The following is a 20,303-nucleotide window of genomic DNA, read 5'->3' as shown; positions in this document are numbered from 1 at the left end:
CCGTGCTGCTTACTGTGCTTTCTTCAGACGGAAAAGGCGGGAATACCCCAGCAACTATGAGAAGGCAGTGGCCAAGATCCAAGTTTAGGGAATGCAGAAAGCACCTTTGCAAAAGTTGCGCAACAGTTTGCAAAGCTATTTTGCAAAGCTGATATTTTTTTTATTTTTTTTTTTTGGCAAAACTATTCCATAATCTGATGCAACCCTGAAAGAAGCAGGATCTTCAGCCAGAAACCTGAATTTTGGCACACAGGGAATAGATAATCTGCCTCCCCTTTCTCTGCAGGTAAGCAGAAAGGAGGGAAAATTTTTAAGCCCTTCCCCCCTCCACCTCCTCATCAAAGTGATAAGCATCTACCACCTAGAGAGCTGTAACTAACTATTAAGGTCTGATTAAGATGCTTTATAAAACATAATAAGCCATGAGATAGTATAAGCACGTATGAAATATCTTATGAGCAACCAGCAATAATGGCTGAGGTGTTCATAACTGTCTGTGTGATTTCAACACCTTCCAGTAAAACCAATACTGTGCACGTCTCAAGCAATACTCCTTCCCAGAAACCCCTTTCCCTCCTCCAGATACAAAAGACTTGCGCATGATTCATTTTTGCACAACATTTTAAAATTGCTTAAACACCTTAGGACATGCAAGAAGGATGATAAATGTTTAACTCCACCACCGCTGCATTTACATAGCAATCTTGTACCTGGGTTTGGGTTTTGAAAGGCTTTGGATTTGGGTCACCCCACCAAAGATGATGAATAAAATTCCTTATGAACTTGGGAAACTTTGCTCCAGTTGAAATTGCAATATCAGAAAGTCCAGGTACCTTATTACACATACATGATTATACTTCAAAACTCAATAGAATGAAGCAAATGTGTACAAAGTGACTGAAAGTGGAACTCGGAGAACAAAGCAAGAACAGGGGCAAAGTAAGAAAACTTACAAGGACTGTAAACCGCTTAATCCTCTGATGGCCTCATTAGGTATTGTCTTCAGCTGGTTGTTCTGTAGGGTTCTGTAAAAAATCCACTGTGTTAGTATAGCAGAATTTGACAATAATCTTTATCAACGGTAGAGATGACAGAAGAGCCCATGGTCCTGATATGGTTTCACAGATTTCTGGTATATTTAAAAGCATGTAGAATTATCGTGACCAGATACCCAAAGGCCACAACAAAACAGGAAAATGGTCTATTTCAGTTTTATTTACAACTCAATTAACTGCATTAATTTGCAAAGAACAAGCCTTTGACATAATACACTGAAATTCCTCTGGGAACTCACTGAAGAGGTTGAAAACTTAACACTAGCACGAATTTGCTACAATGAATAATATTTTATTATTTTCTTGTGAAATCATCCTATACGTGCTACAACAGACACAAACCTCTAATTTTTTCTCAAAGCTGCATCAATACACAATGCATTAACAATTTAATTTTGTTCACAACAAAGCACCTCTGGGCATAACAGTAAAAAGACATTGAATGAAACTAAAGCCAAGCTGAATTAAGTTCTGCTGGGTTGGTTTTGTTTTGTTTTGTTTTTTTTAAGAACTTCTCATATGGGACGACATATTATTGCACGATGAGTTCTTTTATAAAGAGAAGTAACTGAGATCTCACACATTATAAAATTTTGGTGCATGCTGGGGGAAAATGCAAGCGGACAAGCAAGTTAACTGTTAATTAATATCCAAGTCCCAAATCTTTCAAGAACCGCTAGAATTTCAAGCGCCTCCAGCGCTGAGTATCCTGATGGAGACACCTTCAAGAGCCCTGACACACTGCGTTCAATTTACAAAACATCGTTAAGTGGTATTGCAGACAGGCAGATTCCTGATCTGTACCCTGCTTATGCTGCCTGGTTTTGCTTCTTTACAACCTCAGGGTCCTTTTCCACTAGGCTTTTTAAATATATGTTTAATTAACTATTTATTACCCTAATAGTGATTGGAAATATTTACACCAGCATAAATGCTAAAACTTCTGGATACAGGTTTTTAAAACCCCAAACAACAGGCAGCTCTTTTTATCCTTAGCTATGGGAAAACAGTTGAAATGAATATTCTTATCTCAGAAAGGGAAAAGAAAAAGGAAGTAGAGAACAATAAAAAGCTTTACGTGTCCTTTTTAGAATTCTTCTTTTTTCAAGAATTTTTCCTTCTTAGGATTCTTCTGCTACAAGATACACTTCAGAAGCAAACGTTCTAATTAAATGAAATAATTACAGTGCAGTCAAATTCACCACTGCTCATCATCACCACTTACAGCAGGCTTTATTAAAAAGAAAAAGCGAGAGCTGAAATCTGGGGAGGGGGGCAGCAGCAGCAGAGAAAGGGGAATAAAAATTAATCCAGCCTACCAGTAAACAGGCTGGCTGTGCACTAAGAAAGCATACAGCTAGCTATGAAACTCTAAAACCCGATTACTTACAGAACTTTGAGTTCTTTCAACCCAGACAAGGCCTTCGGATGGATAAAAGAAAGGTCATTGCCAGCCAGTCGTCTGGAAAAAAATTGCAATAATAATTTCAGTCACAAAATACAGTACTTCTACAATCATCTAACAAGGAAAATCACCAATACATCAAATCTTGCAAGCAGTTATGCGTTTTGTGTCCGACTTTGCCATATTCATGATCTTCCAAGTTTACCTCAGTTATTTCAGTCATTGCACATTTTTAATGATGAGAACGCCTTACTCGGCCTCATGGCTATACTCCTGCAAACATGCTAGAAAAAACACAGCCCAGAACAATAAAGGATGTTCTTATGGTACTAGGTTTGAAAAGTGCATTTACTGACTATTAATGTGATCCTCTGGCTTTCAGCATCGCTCTGCTAAAACACATGCTCTGGTACCCATGTGTTTTTAATCTATACAGCAGTTCCTAAAGAAACTATGCACTTAAGTAGAAATAGCTGGATGCTAGTGCGAGGCACGGAAAAGTGTCTATGAGAATCCCAAACGTAAGGCCGATATTTGCAAGCAGGCGGTACATGTTTATGGTGCTGACAATTGACAGGATGCCTGCTGACATTACCAAGACATCATCTTGGTAATCTTTCGTCTTTTTGGTCAGCTATTTGGCCAAACTTTTCTGAAAAGAAAACTGTTTTGGAGGAGGGAGAAAGGGAACAGGATCCTCAGCCATACTCAGTCTCTCTCAAGACGTGGCCAGTTTCAAACTTGGACTGCTAGATACTAATAGAGTAAATTGTGAAAACCACCATGATATTAAAAGTAATAAATACAGGAGATACTGCAGAAGACAAAGCAGGAGAGCAGAGACAGCAGCCAAAACAGCTGCTTTCATACAGCTCTTTCCCCCTTCCCCCGCTCCTTTTTCTTTTCTTCAACCTTTTTACCCCTACTCTCACCAGACCCTGTGTGGTCCAACCCTTGTCAAGCTGCTAATAGTTGTGACACGAGGTATTTTATTAAGGGTAAAAGACAATAATGCAGAACACCTGGTAACCCATAGCTGCCAAAAGATGCCATCATTTCAGCCAAAGTATTTGCTTTCAGACTTGGTTTCATATCCAACCTAAGCAAAAGCAATGCTGGAGAAGGTTGTACAATGGAAGCATCTGGTGGAAATACTGTGTACGATGTAGTAAGTATTAGTCATTAAAAAATAGTCAGTGTGCTTTAAAAAAGGTTACAGACTATCAAAAAACCCACCTCTGCTGTTACAGGGCACTGCAAAGCGAGCCAGCTACACTAAGGGGAAAATATTATTTCGAAGAGGCAAATGAAGGAAATAACAAGAGCATCATCTAAAGCATCAGCTTGCCAAAACATAGCATTATTACATTTTTATCTTGGTCTCTATTTCTAACTACATGAAAGAGATTACCCAAAGCATTTGATGCCTACATAAATCTGCTTGCAACAGAATTAATGACTTAATAAAACGCTGCCTGACAGAGAGGATGCTAGTTATGTTTACCAAATCCATCTGTCAAAGGTAGATGGTTTTATTTATAAACCAAAAGGAGAAGTGGATGGCTTCTCATGAACAGGAAGGTGACAGCAGCAGCAGATACTACTCGATTTTAGAAAGCTGTGTAACCGTCGTTTGTTAAAGCAGACCTTGGTATTTAGTCCTCGTACTCTCACGCACGTCCCAGTTGCCAGAGCTATGGCTCTGACATCAATACAAGCATGCTTAAAACTCAGCTTCTTCTGCCTTAAAAAAAAAAAAAGACGACACCTCCTGCCTGCTGAGAAGTTTGTCTGCGTGGCTTGGGTATAACCAAACAGCTCTGAAAACAGAAGTAAAAAGAATCAATGTATACTTATTCTTGAAGTCTCCTGTCTGCAAAAAACCTCAGGATTTTGGAGCTTTGACATGATTTTTCAAATACTTTGAGTTTTTAACATGAATGAAAAATTCCAGGTGGCAACTACACGCTCCCCTGCAATTCATTTTGTTGTCAGCAGCTGCCCAAATCAACTGTATTGACTTATATGGGGGACACGGAGGGAGGTTTGTAATATTTCGTGGCTTTCTTTTTAACAATTTCCTAAGTAGTTCACTGTAAACAGAAAGAAATACTGATGAAACATGCTGGGTGTCTACACCAGAGAGCCAGTAATCTGCAAAACACATGTTTATTTTGACAAGTGTTCAAAACATCAAAACAGAAATCCTTAAATCAAATGAAATTTAACTGAGGCTAAGCACTGAATTATTTTGGCCCTCAAACACTACTGGTTGATGTTGGTTACCTACCACACACTTCAGGAAGCGGCGGCCCTGGTGAATGTGTGTCAGGCAGCTCGGGCCGCAGCTCTGCCGAGGTTCCCCGTTAAGCGGGCTGGTGTGCGGCTCTGCAGGCATCTGCTGTAACTTCTCCCTCCCCCCAAAGAGGCTGGGGATTACGATTTGTTTTAAAAAAGCTAAACTAAATCCAGTTGAATAGCCTCCCCCAATCTCACTGACTGTCACTAACACAACCTACAGAGCACTGGAAACAAAATACAGCTGAGCCAGAGCAGGGCTTGCGTGACTTCAAATAGCAAGGCTTCGCCTGCCTCAAGGCAACTCCTGTTTATTCAGCCTTTTTGCAACCAACCAACAGAAAAAAAACAACCTGCAATCCATTACATTTCCGTTTCTCCTCCATCTGGCAACCTTCCAGGAAACAGGATACAACTAGCCAAGTGTGCAAAGGCTTTACTAATCAGTTTGCCAAATATACATTTATCATTCACGTCCTAGCCTCGGGGAGCATGGCTGCTCGATAGGACGTTCCAACTGCAGCTCTCCAGCAGGCAAAGACCGTCTCACACGCCGCTCTCAACACGCTTCCCTCTGCTGCAGCACGCAGCAGCTGGGAGGGTGGAAAGAGTTCTCTTTACATAACCACGTTCATTTTAAGGAGAGAAATATAAAATTAAGAGCATATAATATAGCACATATACAGCACATAAATTAAGAGGTCACTGAAATTGTCCAGTCAGGTTTTCCACACGTCACCTCCTTTCAGCACGTCTCTAAAATAGTCACATTCAGATTTTCAAATACAATGTTTAGAGCAATTAAATATTTAGAAAACACCCCTGTGCCTCTCTCTGTCTCTCTCACACGTGGTAAATGGGCTAAGGAAAATCACAGCTTTACCAAGCCCCGAACTCCAGCACAACAGAAGGGAAGGAAGCTTCACCTCCTTGCAACAAGACCCACTAACCTGCTTGGGACCAGCCCACAGTGGGACAACTCTACACTGCTACAAAGCTACCTGAAGGCAGCCCTACGTTTACGCTCTTGAGACCTGAGTACCCATTCTTCCCTTCATTTTGACTGAAAAGAGTCTCAGAGACCTGGTCTGAAAATCCATCTATAGTTACTGAGTTGAGGCGTATCACCAATAGTTAGAGCTCTTTTTCCAAAAGGCAGAGGGACTCGAAAACAGATGCATCCACAAAGACAGTAAAGACTTAATAGACGATTGTAAAGTGCCCTGCTATGCTGGATGCCACAAACACCTGAATTTGCTGTCTTTTCCTTGTCAAGGTACACAGACATAGCAGCAAGCATCACCTGAAGCGGGGTATAAATGTGTATCACACCAACCAAGAGATTTCCTAACTCAACTGCGACTCCCGTTGTTCGGAAACTTTGCCCAGGTCTGCGGGTATCCTGAATTAACCCAGCTGAGTTACACCTTGGAGGTTTCTGCAGTGGAATCACAGTTGTAATGCGTGGTCACATTAGCATCTTTCTTCTAGGTTCACAGAATCATAGCATAACTGAGGTTGGAAAAGACCTCTAGGATAATCAAGTCCAACTGGTTGGCAATCTTCTTGTAATTGTTTGGTATTGAAAATTGTAGTCCTCTCTTTTTACTTAAATAAAAAATTAGTGTTTTGATGGGACAAAAAGTCTGCAAATTTGGATAAATTCAAATAGCCGAAAATCAATTTCACCATAGCAGGATAACAGCGTAGGACATATGGAGGACAAAATACTTCTGCTATCCTGTCATATATAGGTGAGCAATACCCTCTAATCATTATTTTAAGTGACACAGTAAATGATCTGCAGATGTAGGGGACACCTTGTTTTTATTACAGAAATCAGGTTACAATCTGGCTGGGGAATAATGATCTACCACGGTATCTCATTCCCCGAGTACACAGCAAGGATAGCTTCTTGCACTGAAACTCTTCTGAAAGCAGCAAAGACTGTTTTCTCTCTTTTGGGAAATTAAAACTTCTGCAATTATGAGTCTGGCAACACGACTGCACGTTAACCAAGCCAAGTTAATCACTGGTGTCACTCCAAAATCAGGGAGGATGTCCCAGGGATACATTTTTGTCTGTTACAATTAAAACCATCGCTCTCATTTTGACAGGAAGCAATACAAACTTCTTGGAAGCCTCCCTGCTTGCCCTGCTTCCCAGATGGTGGCGAACCTCTGGTTACTTGAGCAAAGAATTAGGGCTCCTTCTTCTGCCCTTCTGACGATCTCATGCACACACACAAAGTGGTTTTGCTGTGGTTTTTTTTCCCTTTGGTAGTATTCTGGGATCCTCCTAACCTTATCTGCCCATCTTGTCTCTGATAACAATACCTCGTCTACTTTTTCCACGGACCAACTGTAATCTTACTTCCTCACTGAAAATTCAAACACTGACACAGACTGCAATTCTGACATGCCATAATAAATCACCTGATACATTATTTTTATTTCTACATTAGCTGCTTTCTGGTAAGGCCCAAGACCTAGTCCAGGCTGAACATTACACAGTCGCCTTCAGACCACCCACCACGGGCTGTCTGCCCATGCAACAACTCCTTGGAGCTTTCCACCTCCTACCTACCTATTTTCATCCCACTGCAAAATATTCCATTGCTTCCCCACTTGTACTTTTGCCATGTCTTTACTTTTTTGCTGCCTTACACCAAACTATTCTGCTGTCCTTAGATTCCTGCCCCTACCATCAACTTTTTCAGGGTTCTTTGTGCTTCCCACACAAACCTGAGTTATACTTCATATTCTCCTGCAACAGAAGTAACCTTTGAAAACACCTATAGACACACTTGCTGGGTATCATGGATTAAATTTTCTCAAACCTAAGAGAGGAGCTTCAGGTTCCACTTACTCCAGAAAAGCAGCCACTTTGGAACAGAATTCAGCTTTCTTAACAGATGATGCGTAGTTATGTGCTACAATTTATTCATCAAGGTTTGAAGCTTTACGCAAGAGGTACAGCCATTTGCAGGAAAACCCCAGGGGCTCGCTGCTTCCCCCGTGCAGAGACCCGCGGCCGGGCGAGGGCAGGCGCCTGTGCAGACAGCTCCGAGCCCAGCTGGGCAGCTGCAGAAGGGGACGGGCTGGTAAATGGAAGCCATATCACCGGACCAAACTTCACTTTGCTTATCTGTGATTAGCAAACAGCCCCGTTGGGACTTTCGTCAGCTGCAGCCTGCTGCACGGCTGTGAAGCCAATCAATAACCTACAGATTACTCCCAATCCTTCCACGCCAATTTAGCATAACTAAATGGATACTTTATTCTGCTGCTGCTAATGGAAAACGCATTTGTCCCCTTCTCCTTTTCTTGCAGTAGTTTCAGTATTATACAACCTCAACTGCTATTTATAAAATCCTGAGTATGTAAGCCAAGACACATCAGGACTGAAAAAGGAAGTCTGTAACTACAACCAGCACTGAAACTGCACCAACTCCATCCAGCTGAGTAGGCATTTCTCATCCCCAGGCTTGCATTTCTAGCAGTAACAGCTTTCTCAAAGTTATACAGATCTTCAAGGCAAGAGTTTGTTTCAAAATGCATTCCTGCTCTAAAAATTTAAATGCCTAAGTAAACTAAACTGATTGATTAAAAGAGGTCTAAAGCCTGTCCATAAGTTCTACTGTTGAATTGTCAGCGTGAGTCACCAGGACCCACTGCAAGACAAAATACAGCTCTATGATATTCCTTTTCATGGACTATCAAAGAATGTTTGTATATTTTTTTCTTGTTAACAGGAAAATAAATTATGATGGATTTTGAAGAAAGCAAGCATTCCCATCCATGCAAAATATGCTCTATCATTCAATTTGCAAGCAACATCTGTACTGGGGCAAGACCTCCGTGAAGTATAGTCCACAGGCTACAACACATATGCACTGAAGGAAACACATATAACCCAAAATAATTAATATACAAGATGAACTGCTGAAGCAAGCTGTCTTTGCAGTCCCAACTAGCATTCTTCAGCAAAGAACCCCAGAAGTTTGCACAAATTTTCTAACATCGGCACGTCTTAAAAATAGGCTACAATACTGTGTTGTCTTGAAAATTGGTAACACCTAGTCTACAGCAATAATGACAAGCTGTTGCAGTATGCGGTCTTGATTCCTCTTACCTCTAAAGCAGAAAGCAGAATACATTTTATAAAATGCACCTTCTTCTCCCTAACTGCCTTTGCACATCTTGCACTGTGTCGTGATACCTTTCCTTTGCTCTACCATAGGCCAGGTAGACCCTTCCCTTGATGGCTATCTCAAGGCTCTCACGTGAGTCTGCATATGCTGATCCAGGTTCTGCCACTAGATTTCTATTTCCCTCTAACTTCCCACTGCACAAATAGTAATCATTACAGATGCCAGAGGGTTTATTGGAGAAGGAGCTACCTGAGACAAATATGCCCTGTTCCCCACCATGATGCACAAAGTTAAGTACTCCAGTGCAGAGTAGGGGGGAGCTGAATGGCTTTCAGGATTTTAGTAGTTCTTCCTGTCCCCTCAAAAAGCCATGTCTGACATGAACTTATCCTTTCTGCTGTGGATGCTGAGAGATTGGGGTCACTTAGCTGTGCTATGGGAATGACCTCCACAGCGGTGAGCCAGCTGCTGAGAAAGTGGAGGAGGATCTGTGGTTGACAGCTCCAGTTCAGAGGACTCTGACACTCTGAGAGCAACTGACTTCATCACAGGCCAGCACAGAGCAGCACGCGAGGGAGACAGGCTCTCTGCTGCCCGTGCAGATCAGCAGATGGGCTGCTGCACTGAACTGACAGGAGCTCTTCCAGCACCCTACCTATAAATACCTTTCACTTACCTAGTCTGTAAAGCAGAGACAGAGATGAAAGTAACCCAGCTTGGTTTTGATCAACTGGGATACAACAATTGAATCAACTACAGATTTTTGCTTTTAGCAGATAGTGCTATTTAGGTACTCAGAAGGTTTCCAAGACCATGAAATATACTGATGGCTAGACAAGAGAGTGGAAAAAATGACTGCTGACGTAGTAAATCCTCAAAGTTGCTTCAATCTGTCTATACAGCCTCTCTCTTGCCTGGGTATTTACTGACTTTCCAGGCATGGCATCTTTTGAATGACCAGGCATATAGCAAGTGATGCTGCAAAATGTAGGAGTGTATTAAATCTATGTATGTTTGGCAATTAAACCTCTGTTACCCACATTTAGTGGGTACCTTAGAGAAATGGGAGTAATTTTCAATATGATTCTTTGTTTCAAATTTAGGTCAACTGTTAACTTCCCCCCAGCTGAAAAAAACCCAGATATTTTATCAGAATCAATTCGCATTTTACTCTCATATATGACAGGCAGGACAAGAACTTTACATGAGTACAGGTTACTATTTCTGTGCCAGGATAAAATCTGCCAATGCTAATTAGGCAAGAGTACCTCGGTACTCACAAAAAATGCACCAAAATACTACCACCCAAGAGGAGGGGAGGAAAGGAGGTGAAAGAATGACTTAATTCCTCACCATGTCTTCTTATGGTACCATACAGTGTCACACCGAGAAACTACGGTAATAGAATGCACTCAAGTACTTTCTCAGTACAGGGATAACACATTTACCTCCAACTGCAGGACTTTTTCCTGCTTTTCTGTCTGAATATCTACAGCTTTTGCGACTCTTCTTGAGGCTTGAGCCTGGAACTGGCTGCCTGCTCGTTTGCACCCATACATCTTTTGTCCCACCCTCCAGTTCCTGAAACTGAGGAGGTGGACTGCACAATACGAGTTTGCAGGACTCTACCTGGAGACACCCAGACTGAGAGCTTCTGAGGCTTCTGCTTGGCCTCCACAAGTTGTTTTTTTTTTTATCTGGTTTATATGTTCAGGCAGCCCCAATCTGGCAGTTCAGACAGCATAATAAATTCAGGCTCGTAAGACGGGTCTTGAAGCTTAACACTGAACAGTTCAGCCTCCAGGCCATTTAGCTAAGCCAGCTTCTGTGTGCGTGCGCATGTGAAAATAATGCTGAACACTGAAACTTGAAGACTACAGATAAGGAAAAAAATCTCCTTTCCCTCTAAAGGTACTTGCAATGGAATAACCAGTCTCAGAATCCTCATGCACAACCATGGTAGCTTTTGAAATTAACATGTAGAAACAAACTGGAAAGAAATTTCCTCCTCTTCTAAAAAACAACAGAATTTACTCAACCTACTAGCATCTGTCCCCACAAACAAGAAAGATACACAACTGTCAAGCACAGCAAGAACCTTCTAAGCTACAGAAATATTATTTGTGTATCAGCAGGATTGAAACTCACCCAGAATCAAACTGATTTAGGACTCATAGATAAGAAAACATTAATTAAACACAGGTTGGCCAACATGTTTTTAAACACCATTTAGCATCTAGTGCAGACCAAGTAGGTGATGTTTAAAAATATCTTAGCTGACTGTGGTTAATTCTACTTGGGAGTCTTTGCCTAAAGGTTTGTCTTGACTAGAATTTGAAGGTGCAAGTTAAAACATGCCGATGCGCTTTCTAAAGCTCCGGCACACACAAGGCAGCAAACGTTTCTAATGTATGCTGGCTGGTCAAGTTGAAGCTTAGGCTTTTAACTTGCTACCACACATGAAACCTACACCTTGCATTTTCTTCATTAGAGCTTTACCTCTTGGAATTCAAGCTGGATTGAGGAAATTACCTCCTCCAGCTGTTCAAATATTCAGAGCTGGCAGACGGATGAAGAGCACTCATCGGCTTTCCAACTCAACGTCAGCCGGCTATTTTTTAAATACCAACAGAGGACATCTCCACTGGCTGCCTTTACAACAAAGCAGCTGAAGAGAGTTCTTGGCTTGTTCCTCAGGCTCTGCTGGTGCAGCTGAATGGGCACATACGGGGCGGTAACGTCTCCAATCGTACCAGCTAGTTTCACAAGAGGATGTTTAACCACAGCCTCCGTTACCACATGTCGGCTAACACAAGGCATCAGGACTTTTCTCATGAAGATTCACCCTTGCCTTTTCTACTCGAAACAAGCCCTTTGTCTCCAGCTTCCCACCACAAATCCTGCGACTACTCATGTTTATGAAAGGGAGAGGAATTGCACCATCTCATCAACATTCACACGCTACCGTGAAAATACTATTTTAAAAGACCTAGCACTGAAGGATAAAAACCTCCTCCCACCAAACGCTCCACAGCCAGGTGAGGAAAGACACTGCATCCCAAACTAACAGCTCAGCCTTGGTGGCCTTGGCAGAACTCCAAGACATGCCTTATTCATAAAACCAAAGTAATAAAAACGACAGCCACTCCCCCTCCCTCCCCAAGGATAATACAACTTGGTGCAGATGCAGAAATTAGAAGGAAGGGGACCATCTAAATTACACACTGAAATAGATACTACAAAAGCAAGCAGCTGCGACATTTCAGCCAGGTGGTCATCTTCAGCTGCAGTCAAGAGGAAAAATAACTCTAGACATTTCCCTCGCAGATACTTCCTGATTACAACCTTATGGCAAAAACACCTCATTTTCACTGCCAGTATGCATTTTAATTAATCCTTATGTTCTTAAAATATACTTTGTCAATTAAAACCCACGATCAGAGACTCTAGCGGAGATGGGGGGAAGGCTGGTTTGAGATGTTTAAGCAGATCTTAGTGCTGTAATCAGCATGGATATAATTAACTAGTCAAGCAAATTCTCCATTGTACTATTTCTTTTCCTGAAAAATTACAGTTGCCTGTGTGCTGTCTCTCGCTTGCTGTTTATTCACCTCTCAAAAAGCAGATTAGCATTGTATTTCAGAACAGAGAAAACTTCTATTGATCCACATCTTCCTTTTATCTCTTCATTTCCCTAACTATTTTCAACAGCTATTAAATATAAACCTTAATAAAGTTTGACCTTGCCTGATTTAAAAAAAAAAGTATTTGAGGGTAGTGTCACAGAAGAGAGACTGTTTCATATCATATATGAACAAAAACCAGACACAAAACAGACCCTGGCATCAGCATCCATCGGGAAGGTAATCGAGCACTGCCGTCTCTTGGTGCCCTCAGAAGCAATTATTCTCCTTTTGTCCTGGGCATGATACGGTCTTCAAGACCCCAACCGTCAGAGGCACCCTCCCTAACCCTTGCCGGAGAAGGTCAGAGCCCTGCCCCGAGGCTGACTGGTTGGGAGGTGACCGGTGCTCACCATCGGACAACCACATGCGTGTTGTCATCACAGGCAACCTACAGATGGACAGCAGGACAGCTTGCTGTCCTCTGCCTTCCTACCAGCTCTCACATGGTCCCACAGGCAGACAGCCAAAACCTTATCATCTAAACCTTACCCACCATGTGCAGGGCAAATAAGACAATGACATGTTAAAGGGTTAAGAGTGGAAATCAAAACAAGGTTAAAAGGTCATTAAGTTGAGAAGACTTTTGCTTTATTTGAGTAGTTTGAGTTTCTGAAGCCAGGCTGGAAATCTGGCCAAGAATAAAAATAATTTTGATTTGCCTTCCTTGGTGAGAGAGTGCATTTTTAATTAATCCAGCAGATCATTTGCAAACATAGTCAATGGAATATAGTTAAAATCCTTCAGACTACTGTAGATAACTTTAAACATGGGGCTGCAACCATTTAGAAGAGCATCAAAACGTAACACAGCCTGGCTCTTCTAGTTAAAAATTCACACTAGAAAATGGTTTCTGCTTTCTAAAAACACTGCATTATCTAACTATATTTCCCTCTCCTAGCCTTCTATAAATACTTTAAGGTGTGGTTAGAAAACTGTGGCCAAGTTCTTCAAGGATTTTTAGTTTCCATATCAAGTTCAGGGCTGCAGCATATTTACATTAACATTTTCTGGAGAATACACTTCATTAACTGCTGTGGCAAAACCCTTGGTGGTCTGCTCCTCGCTGACTCTGACCATTGCCGTTTCAATCACTTGCAAATCACTTCCAGATGGGTATCAGTTACACAGAGATGGAGAATTTTTATAATATTTATAAATAGTGCAAGAATCCTACAGACATATGATAAGTGTGCTCTGCAGTCACACGCTTGACAGGGCTGTGAAGAAGGGCACGTGGAGCACATAACGCATCGGCGAATTCTGCCCACAGACAAGCTGGAATCCCTTTGCTTGTACCTGTGAGTAATACTCAGGTAGGACACTCTCTCAAAGGTATAAAAACCTGGATTAGACCGGCAAATTTGATACTTTGCAAGGGAGCCAGTTCCCGAAACACAGACATTTAGTGCCCTTTCAGATGCCCTCTTCCACCTGGCCCCAACTGCCATTCCAGGCAGCCATCGGTCTCCCATCTGCGTCAGACCTGCCAGTTTTGTGCGGAGTCTCAGATAACCCAGCACATCTAAAAACGGCACGGGATGCATACATTGAAGCACCCAGGTCGCTCCCCCTTCGGTGACATAGAAGGCACCTTTTAATTGAGCAGCCAGCTTTTACAAGGCTGGTATTCTGCTTCACTCACTTTTATTTGCTAGTGTTCATGTTAGGAAAACGATTCTCTGAAGTCTCTCCAGACTACCAAATAAGTCATTGCATTAAAGAAATTACAACCCCCATTTTAAATGACTCCTACTGCAGTTTTTAATCCCATACTCTCTATACATGCACTGGGTAAGACTCAGTTGCCTACATAATACACCTAATTGCCTCCCATTTACATTCAATTAAATTCTGTGACAGTACTTCACAATGTTAATTAACTAAGTCTGTCAGGGGCTAATTGCCCAGAGCATTTGACAAGTGGCACAGGTAAAGCATGGTATAGAGAGAAAGGTGGCCAGGGCTGTCCCCTGGATGAAGAGATACTAGAGTCCGTGGTGGCGTGGGTACTTACTGCATTCCCATTAAGTTTGTGGAATTTTCATTTGCTTTAGGCGTGTAATTCTTGGGAAGAATTCTAGATGGAAAAGTCACTTCTAGCATAGATTTCAACAGCACTTCGCTCTAACTCAGTCTCTTTTTCTTTGGCATGGAACACTCAGGTTTCTGTGCTGAAAAAGCAACTTTGCTAGTGCCTGGCAGTCAGAATTTGGATCTGTCAACTATAAATAAAAGCCAGGAAGAAAGTTTGAAAATCATCTCAGAGAAGGAAAATTGTGGTCATACAGTGGGAAGTACGGCAATTTGGTGTTTTCTCTCCACAACCAGCAAAAATAAAGACCAAAAAATTTCTGTACCCTGTCCCATAGAGGAAAAGGAATGGGCAGAATGAAGCAAAACCACATCATGTCTGGTGCTGGTGATTTCTACTAAGGAGGGAAGCAGCTTTTGTTTGAATCTACCCTATTCTATTATGTTCCCTCCAGGAATAACATGAACTGAAGCAAGGGAACCTGGACTTGGCTTGCGCAGATGACCATAATCAGGTCTTTACAGAGAAGGAAGAAACCTTCCTCATTTCACTGCCGGCAGGAATGGCTGTAGCCTCTGCAAATATAGGCTTCAAAGTCTGCTTTGGCAGGCGGCTGCTGCGAAACATTACTAACAACTCACAGGTCTCAGTTAATGGTTTGCAACTGAGAAGTACTGTACGGACATCCTGCCCACTTTTGGCTCTGCTCTCACAGTTGTTTTCCCGTCTTTCTGCATCTGTGATAGCTGTTGAATTGGAGAGAGTTTTTTCTTTTTAATCTTTCTGGAGATCCTCCTACCTCTGCAGCTGTAGGAGGTAACTTGAACATAAAATGAAAGCTGGGTTTTTTTCTATTGTATTAAAGAATTACAATTGATTTGAATATGTCAAAACATTTGGCAAGTATCATTTTTACTGTAAAGTCATTTTGGGGGGGATTTGGTATTGTTTTTTTTCAGAAGTTGCTTTAACTTACCAAGTAAGCATGATAGGAATGATTTAAAGCTTCTGGGTGTTCACACATAATTCTGAGCTTAACACTAGCCTATTTGTTTGCAAACTGAAATGCTGGAATTTAGGGGGACAATGAGGTACACTGAGCAAATGGCTCTTGGGCAATAAGCACAACAGATGATGGCTGAAGGCTCTGCCTTTTCTCTTTACCTCCTGACACACCCCAGGGTTTATGGAAGTTACACAATATGCACACCCACCAGTTACGTTTTATTGCTTAATTACTTATAGGAAAAAAATGAAGTCTCCCACAGTCATCTGAGGTTGAAAAAGCAGAATGGTTTGGTTTTTTCAACTTTTGGTGTGAAATACAACTATAAGGAATTTAGAAAAAACTGGACTACAAATATAGTCTAACAAAGCAACATACAGACATATAGCAGTGCATATTATAAGCACATAAGGAATATTGGCTAATAGATATTCTGAGCCAAGCAAGTCTCCCCAGGCCTTTTTTTTTTTTAATTGACTACTCATACCATAGAGCCTTTCTTAAGTTGTGTCAATTACATGCACCATCTGAAATCCTGGTAAATCTGTTTTCCTTCATGAGGTATTCTTGTCTATATTGCAAACTTAAGCAATACTTGAAATCAGAGGGTATAACCAGAACCTGTGAAGTCAGAATCATGTCTCCCTACTTCATAAGGGTTTGTCTCTTTGGGGAAATAAGCTGTTCTTTCCCGAAGGTGATTTATTGAAAATTTCTCAACACAGCATTCCTAGTTCCAGTCTAGCCAAAGTCCATAAGGACAGCCTTACTTTGTATTTTAAATGCTCTTTGATATGAGAAATGCTACCCTGACACTGTGAAAATGCAAGAGAAGCAAAAAATTGCAGTGGTATTGTCTTATCTATTGCTTATTACTGGAAGTTCTCAACGCTCTCTGGCAAAGGTTGAACCATTACCCCCTCTTCATAGATAAGGAAACTAAGGCACACTGAAGTCACTTGTCACGTAATAGTACTTATTCACGTAGTTTTTGAAATTCAAAGCCTTCTCCCCATTTATTGACTCTGAAACCCATCCTAATCCAGGGCTATGCTGTGAAAGGTTGCTTCAACTTTGCAAAGGCATCTCAGTTAAGACTGCCATTCAGCAAAACTCTGGGCACGAGTCTTAGCACAGCTCGAGGATTCAGGAGTCGAAGTATCACCCACGTAAAACCTTAAAAAAAAAGCGCTAAAAAAAGGAAAAAAAGAGAGAGAGTGGTACAAGAAGGAGATGGGAACCAGAGGGAGAATTTCTGCCAGAGAAACTAAGAGCAAGAAGCCCTGTATTACAGAGCTTGAATTTCTGATGCAGGTCAGGATGGGCTTGTGAGCACTATATCCACAGCCTTCAGGGGCAATGGGAGCAAGCTGCTCAGTAAATGAAACGACATATATTTTATGCAACTTATGCAACAGCTATACTGTAGCTCCTTCAGAAACAATGGTAATTACACACCTCTCGTGTTATCTTTGGATAACACTGTAATTAGTATGTGTCATCACTCTAGCCATGATTAAAATAATTACCGTAAAAAGTCCCTTGTAAGTAGCATTCACTGTTCCGGTTTCCAAACATGTACAGGATTTTTTATTTTTTTTTAATATAATTGCTTTCTCTGTTCACAGCTAAACTCAACACTATTTCTTTCCCCACCCACCTTCCATTTTACACAGCCATCTGATGTTGTAGCAAAACTTTAACGTGTCTGAAATACTTACAACTCTTCCAAGTAGGGGAAGTTCTTGAACGCATCCTCTGGTAGCCTTGTGATGTTATTCATGCTGATATCTCTGGAGAAGAAATACAGATTTATCAGTAAACAGTAAGGGAAAGGAGGAGAAAAAGAAAGCCCAAGCATATAGTATAATAACAGGAAAAAGATATTCTAGCATGAATTCCTTTCTAGAAATTCACATGATCAACTCTCAAAGAACTACAATTTGAGAATCCAGATGCAGCAAAGACCTATCTAATGGAAAGGTGATAAAGTTTTGACACCTCTAAGCAAAAAACTAAAAATTACTGTGAAGCTACAGGGTATTCATGTATGGAAGAGGCTCTGCAGTACTGTTATCCCCAGTACTAATTTTTACCAACTTACACATGCATACAATTTTAACACAGATGATTAAGACCGCTCTAAAACCACAGCATATGAAAAAATAAAAAAAAAGAAAAAACATTGTGACCACCCACCACGCAAATTTTCATCCCACAATGCCTTTTTAAAAAAGAATACATGCATTGGGACTTAATAAAGAGCTTCTGGCAAATATGGCTTCTGGAACAACTGACAAGAATAGCAGAAACATGTCCTAGCTCTACCACAGTCCATTTTTTTTTTTTTCCCCTACAAAACCTATAGAAGTCCTTGAGGTAATAGTTTTAAGCCGATTTCATTCTCAGTCCGTGAGCAGAGACAGGCCGGCAGCAAGTGCTTACACGATAGGTATGCAGACCTGCTCAGCTTTTTTCTTTCCAAAGGAGCAGTAAGTGGCAAACAAAAGAAGTGCCATCACCTCAGTTCACACCTATATAACCATCACAGATAATCCAGTCCTAAAGCAAGTCATTACTCAATGTGAGTAAAAGTAGCACGAAAACAATTCAGTTTGATAATTAAACTAATAACCGCCTAACAATTCATGACATAACCCAAGTTCTGCCTTTTCACTTTGTTACTGCTTTTTTTTTAAATGTAGTTTAACAAGCAATTCAGTGAGGCTCATTAGTACGGCCCTCCCAGCCTCCTGCTTGCTGCCTTCCACGCATTGTTCTCTAGCACCTATATGCCACCTCCCCACCCATTTTGGATAAAAAGCAAACAAAACCAAAGCATCCCTTCCATCTCACTGGAAAGTTAACAAGTATCCCTGAAGCTCCTGCATGAAGATCTGAGGGGCTGATGACCACATGCAGGACAGCAGATTTTGTTTGCCACCTAAAAAGCTCAACCTCAGAATGAAGTACCAGCCCTTGCCTACTGCTGGGGCAGATGTTCTCAGCCCATCCATAGCCACCACTGTTTTTCAAACATCTGCCTCAACTGGAATTAGCACTACTTCTGATGAGGCAGAGAAAGGTCAATTTAGACTCTCCCTGCTATACTGGAAGGGCACAAATCCCAGAAGAATCATTTTGCAGGAGCAAAAACAGCCCCCTCGAGAAATTAGGAAGTTTCACATTCAAGGTATCTTCCACGGCTCACACCCAGGACAGGAGTCGGTGCTGACCTTGGGAGGCTCAGTCAGGCTCCTAAGGGGAACAAGGAGCATGTGGAGGGGTCGGTGCAGCTTCTGAGGAAATGGTGTCTCGGGACGTTTGTGCCTTCTTGCATGCTGTGATGAATCAAATGCCATGTCAGTACCATACAACCTACCAAAAACGTTGCAGCAGCTAATCCGACCACTTTTTGCAAAGAGTGCCCACATTATTCCTCTAGTTTCCAGACCATAATGTCTAACACAGCTCATTAAAAAAAAGCTTCCTTATTTATACTGACAACAGAATGCACTATATAAAAAACCCCCATAGAAAAAAAATATATTTTCCCCCCCCACAGCAGCTGACAATGTCAACTGATGTCAGTGAATTTATGCTGAGATTAGCAAGTAACTGGCAACTGGTCTGCTGCCCCCAGCTGAGCAGCACAGGCCCCCGGCCGCCACTGATGCGAACACTGCACTCTGACATCAAATCTAGATGCAATTGTTTCTTTAAACTAAATGTTTATTAAACAGCAGGCCAAAACTACATTTCTCATACCCCAGTGTAAACCAAGAGGGTTATTCCTCAGCAGCTGTTAAGAGGATACCAACATAACTCAAGAGCAAGGGAGAGGAAAATAAGGTTCAACCCGTACAAAACAAACCCAATTGTGAGAGATGACTGAGGAAATCCACTGTGACAAAAGACTCCTCTAAGCTCCAGAAGAAGCTGAACTGTTGCCTGTGTGTTTTAAGAGGTGCTTTGTATCTGAGCGGCAGCTTGGGCACCATGAGATGCTGCAGTTGCTGTGGGAGACATTTTCCTTCTTGTACAGAGAAGTAATGAAAGTATCAGATACACGGATCGTCAGCTGTCTGCTCCACAGGAGACGGCAACTTTCATTCTCCCCACATACATTTTTCAAATTGTCATGAATACACGCGTTTCACACATCCAGGCTAGTCCTCTCCTTTCCAGATGACTACACACCCCCTTCCAGCATCAACTGGGAAGCATTTATGAAGAGGGCAGAAGGCTAAAGAGGGAGTGGAGACCCCACATGAATCCTAAGAAATAGTAATCTGTGCAAAAAAACCCACAACTCTCTTAAAGGACTGTCCAGGTGATACAAAACCCTGTTATCATATATGCTGTATTAACTGGTGGTAGTTAAAATAGGTCAACAGTGCGTATCATCAGAAGGCACTTTAGGAATGGCTATCCATCGCTTTGTCAAGGATTTTGACTGCAACCACATTTGCTGCACTACACATTAGTTCTTTACGACAGAGTAAGAAATCACATCCATCTGAAGGCAACGGTCTTGAAGTTTCTAGAGCTATAAAACCCTGATTTTCAGAAGGGTCATATGCAATCCTAAACGAAGTCAATGGAAATCATGTAGACATACGGCATGGCTGACATCCAAATTCTATGTAATTTTGCCTTTCTCTGGGA

At 41.6% G+C, this 20,303-nt stretch overlaps 1 protein-coding gene across 1 annotated transcript in view; it reads right to left on the bottom strand.

Annotated features, from left to right (window-relative positions):
- The window catches only part of LGR4 (leucine rich repeat containing G protein-coupled receptor 4), an 81,585-nt gene that overhangs the window by 27,590 nt on the left and 33,692 nt on the right, over positions 1–20,303 (bottom strand). The window contains exons 2-4 of the mRNA XM_064452833.1: positions 17,357–17,428; positions 2,446–2,517; positions 954–1,025 (exon numbers count right to left, since the gene is read on the bottom strand). Of these exons, the coding sequence (XP_064308903.1) occupies positions 954–1,025; positions 2,446–2,517; positions 17,357–17,428 (216 nt within the window). The remainder of the gene's footprint in view (positions 1–953; positions 1,026–2,445; positions 2,518–17,356; positions 17,429–20,303) is intronic.

Source organism: Phalacrocorax carbo, chromosome 5, assembly GCF_963921805.1.
Source record: "Phalacrocorax carbo chromosome 5, bPhaCar2.1, whole genome shotgun sequence".
NCBI lineage: Eukaryota > Metazoa > Chordata > Aves > Suliformes > Phalacrocoracidae > Phalacrocorax > Phalacrocorax carbo.
Note: the sequence above shows the minus strand (reverse complement) of the source record. Positions and strands in the feature narration are given on the sequence as shown.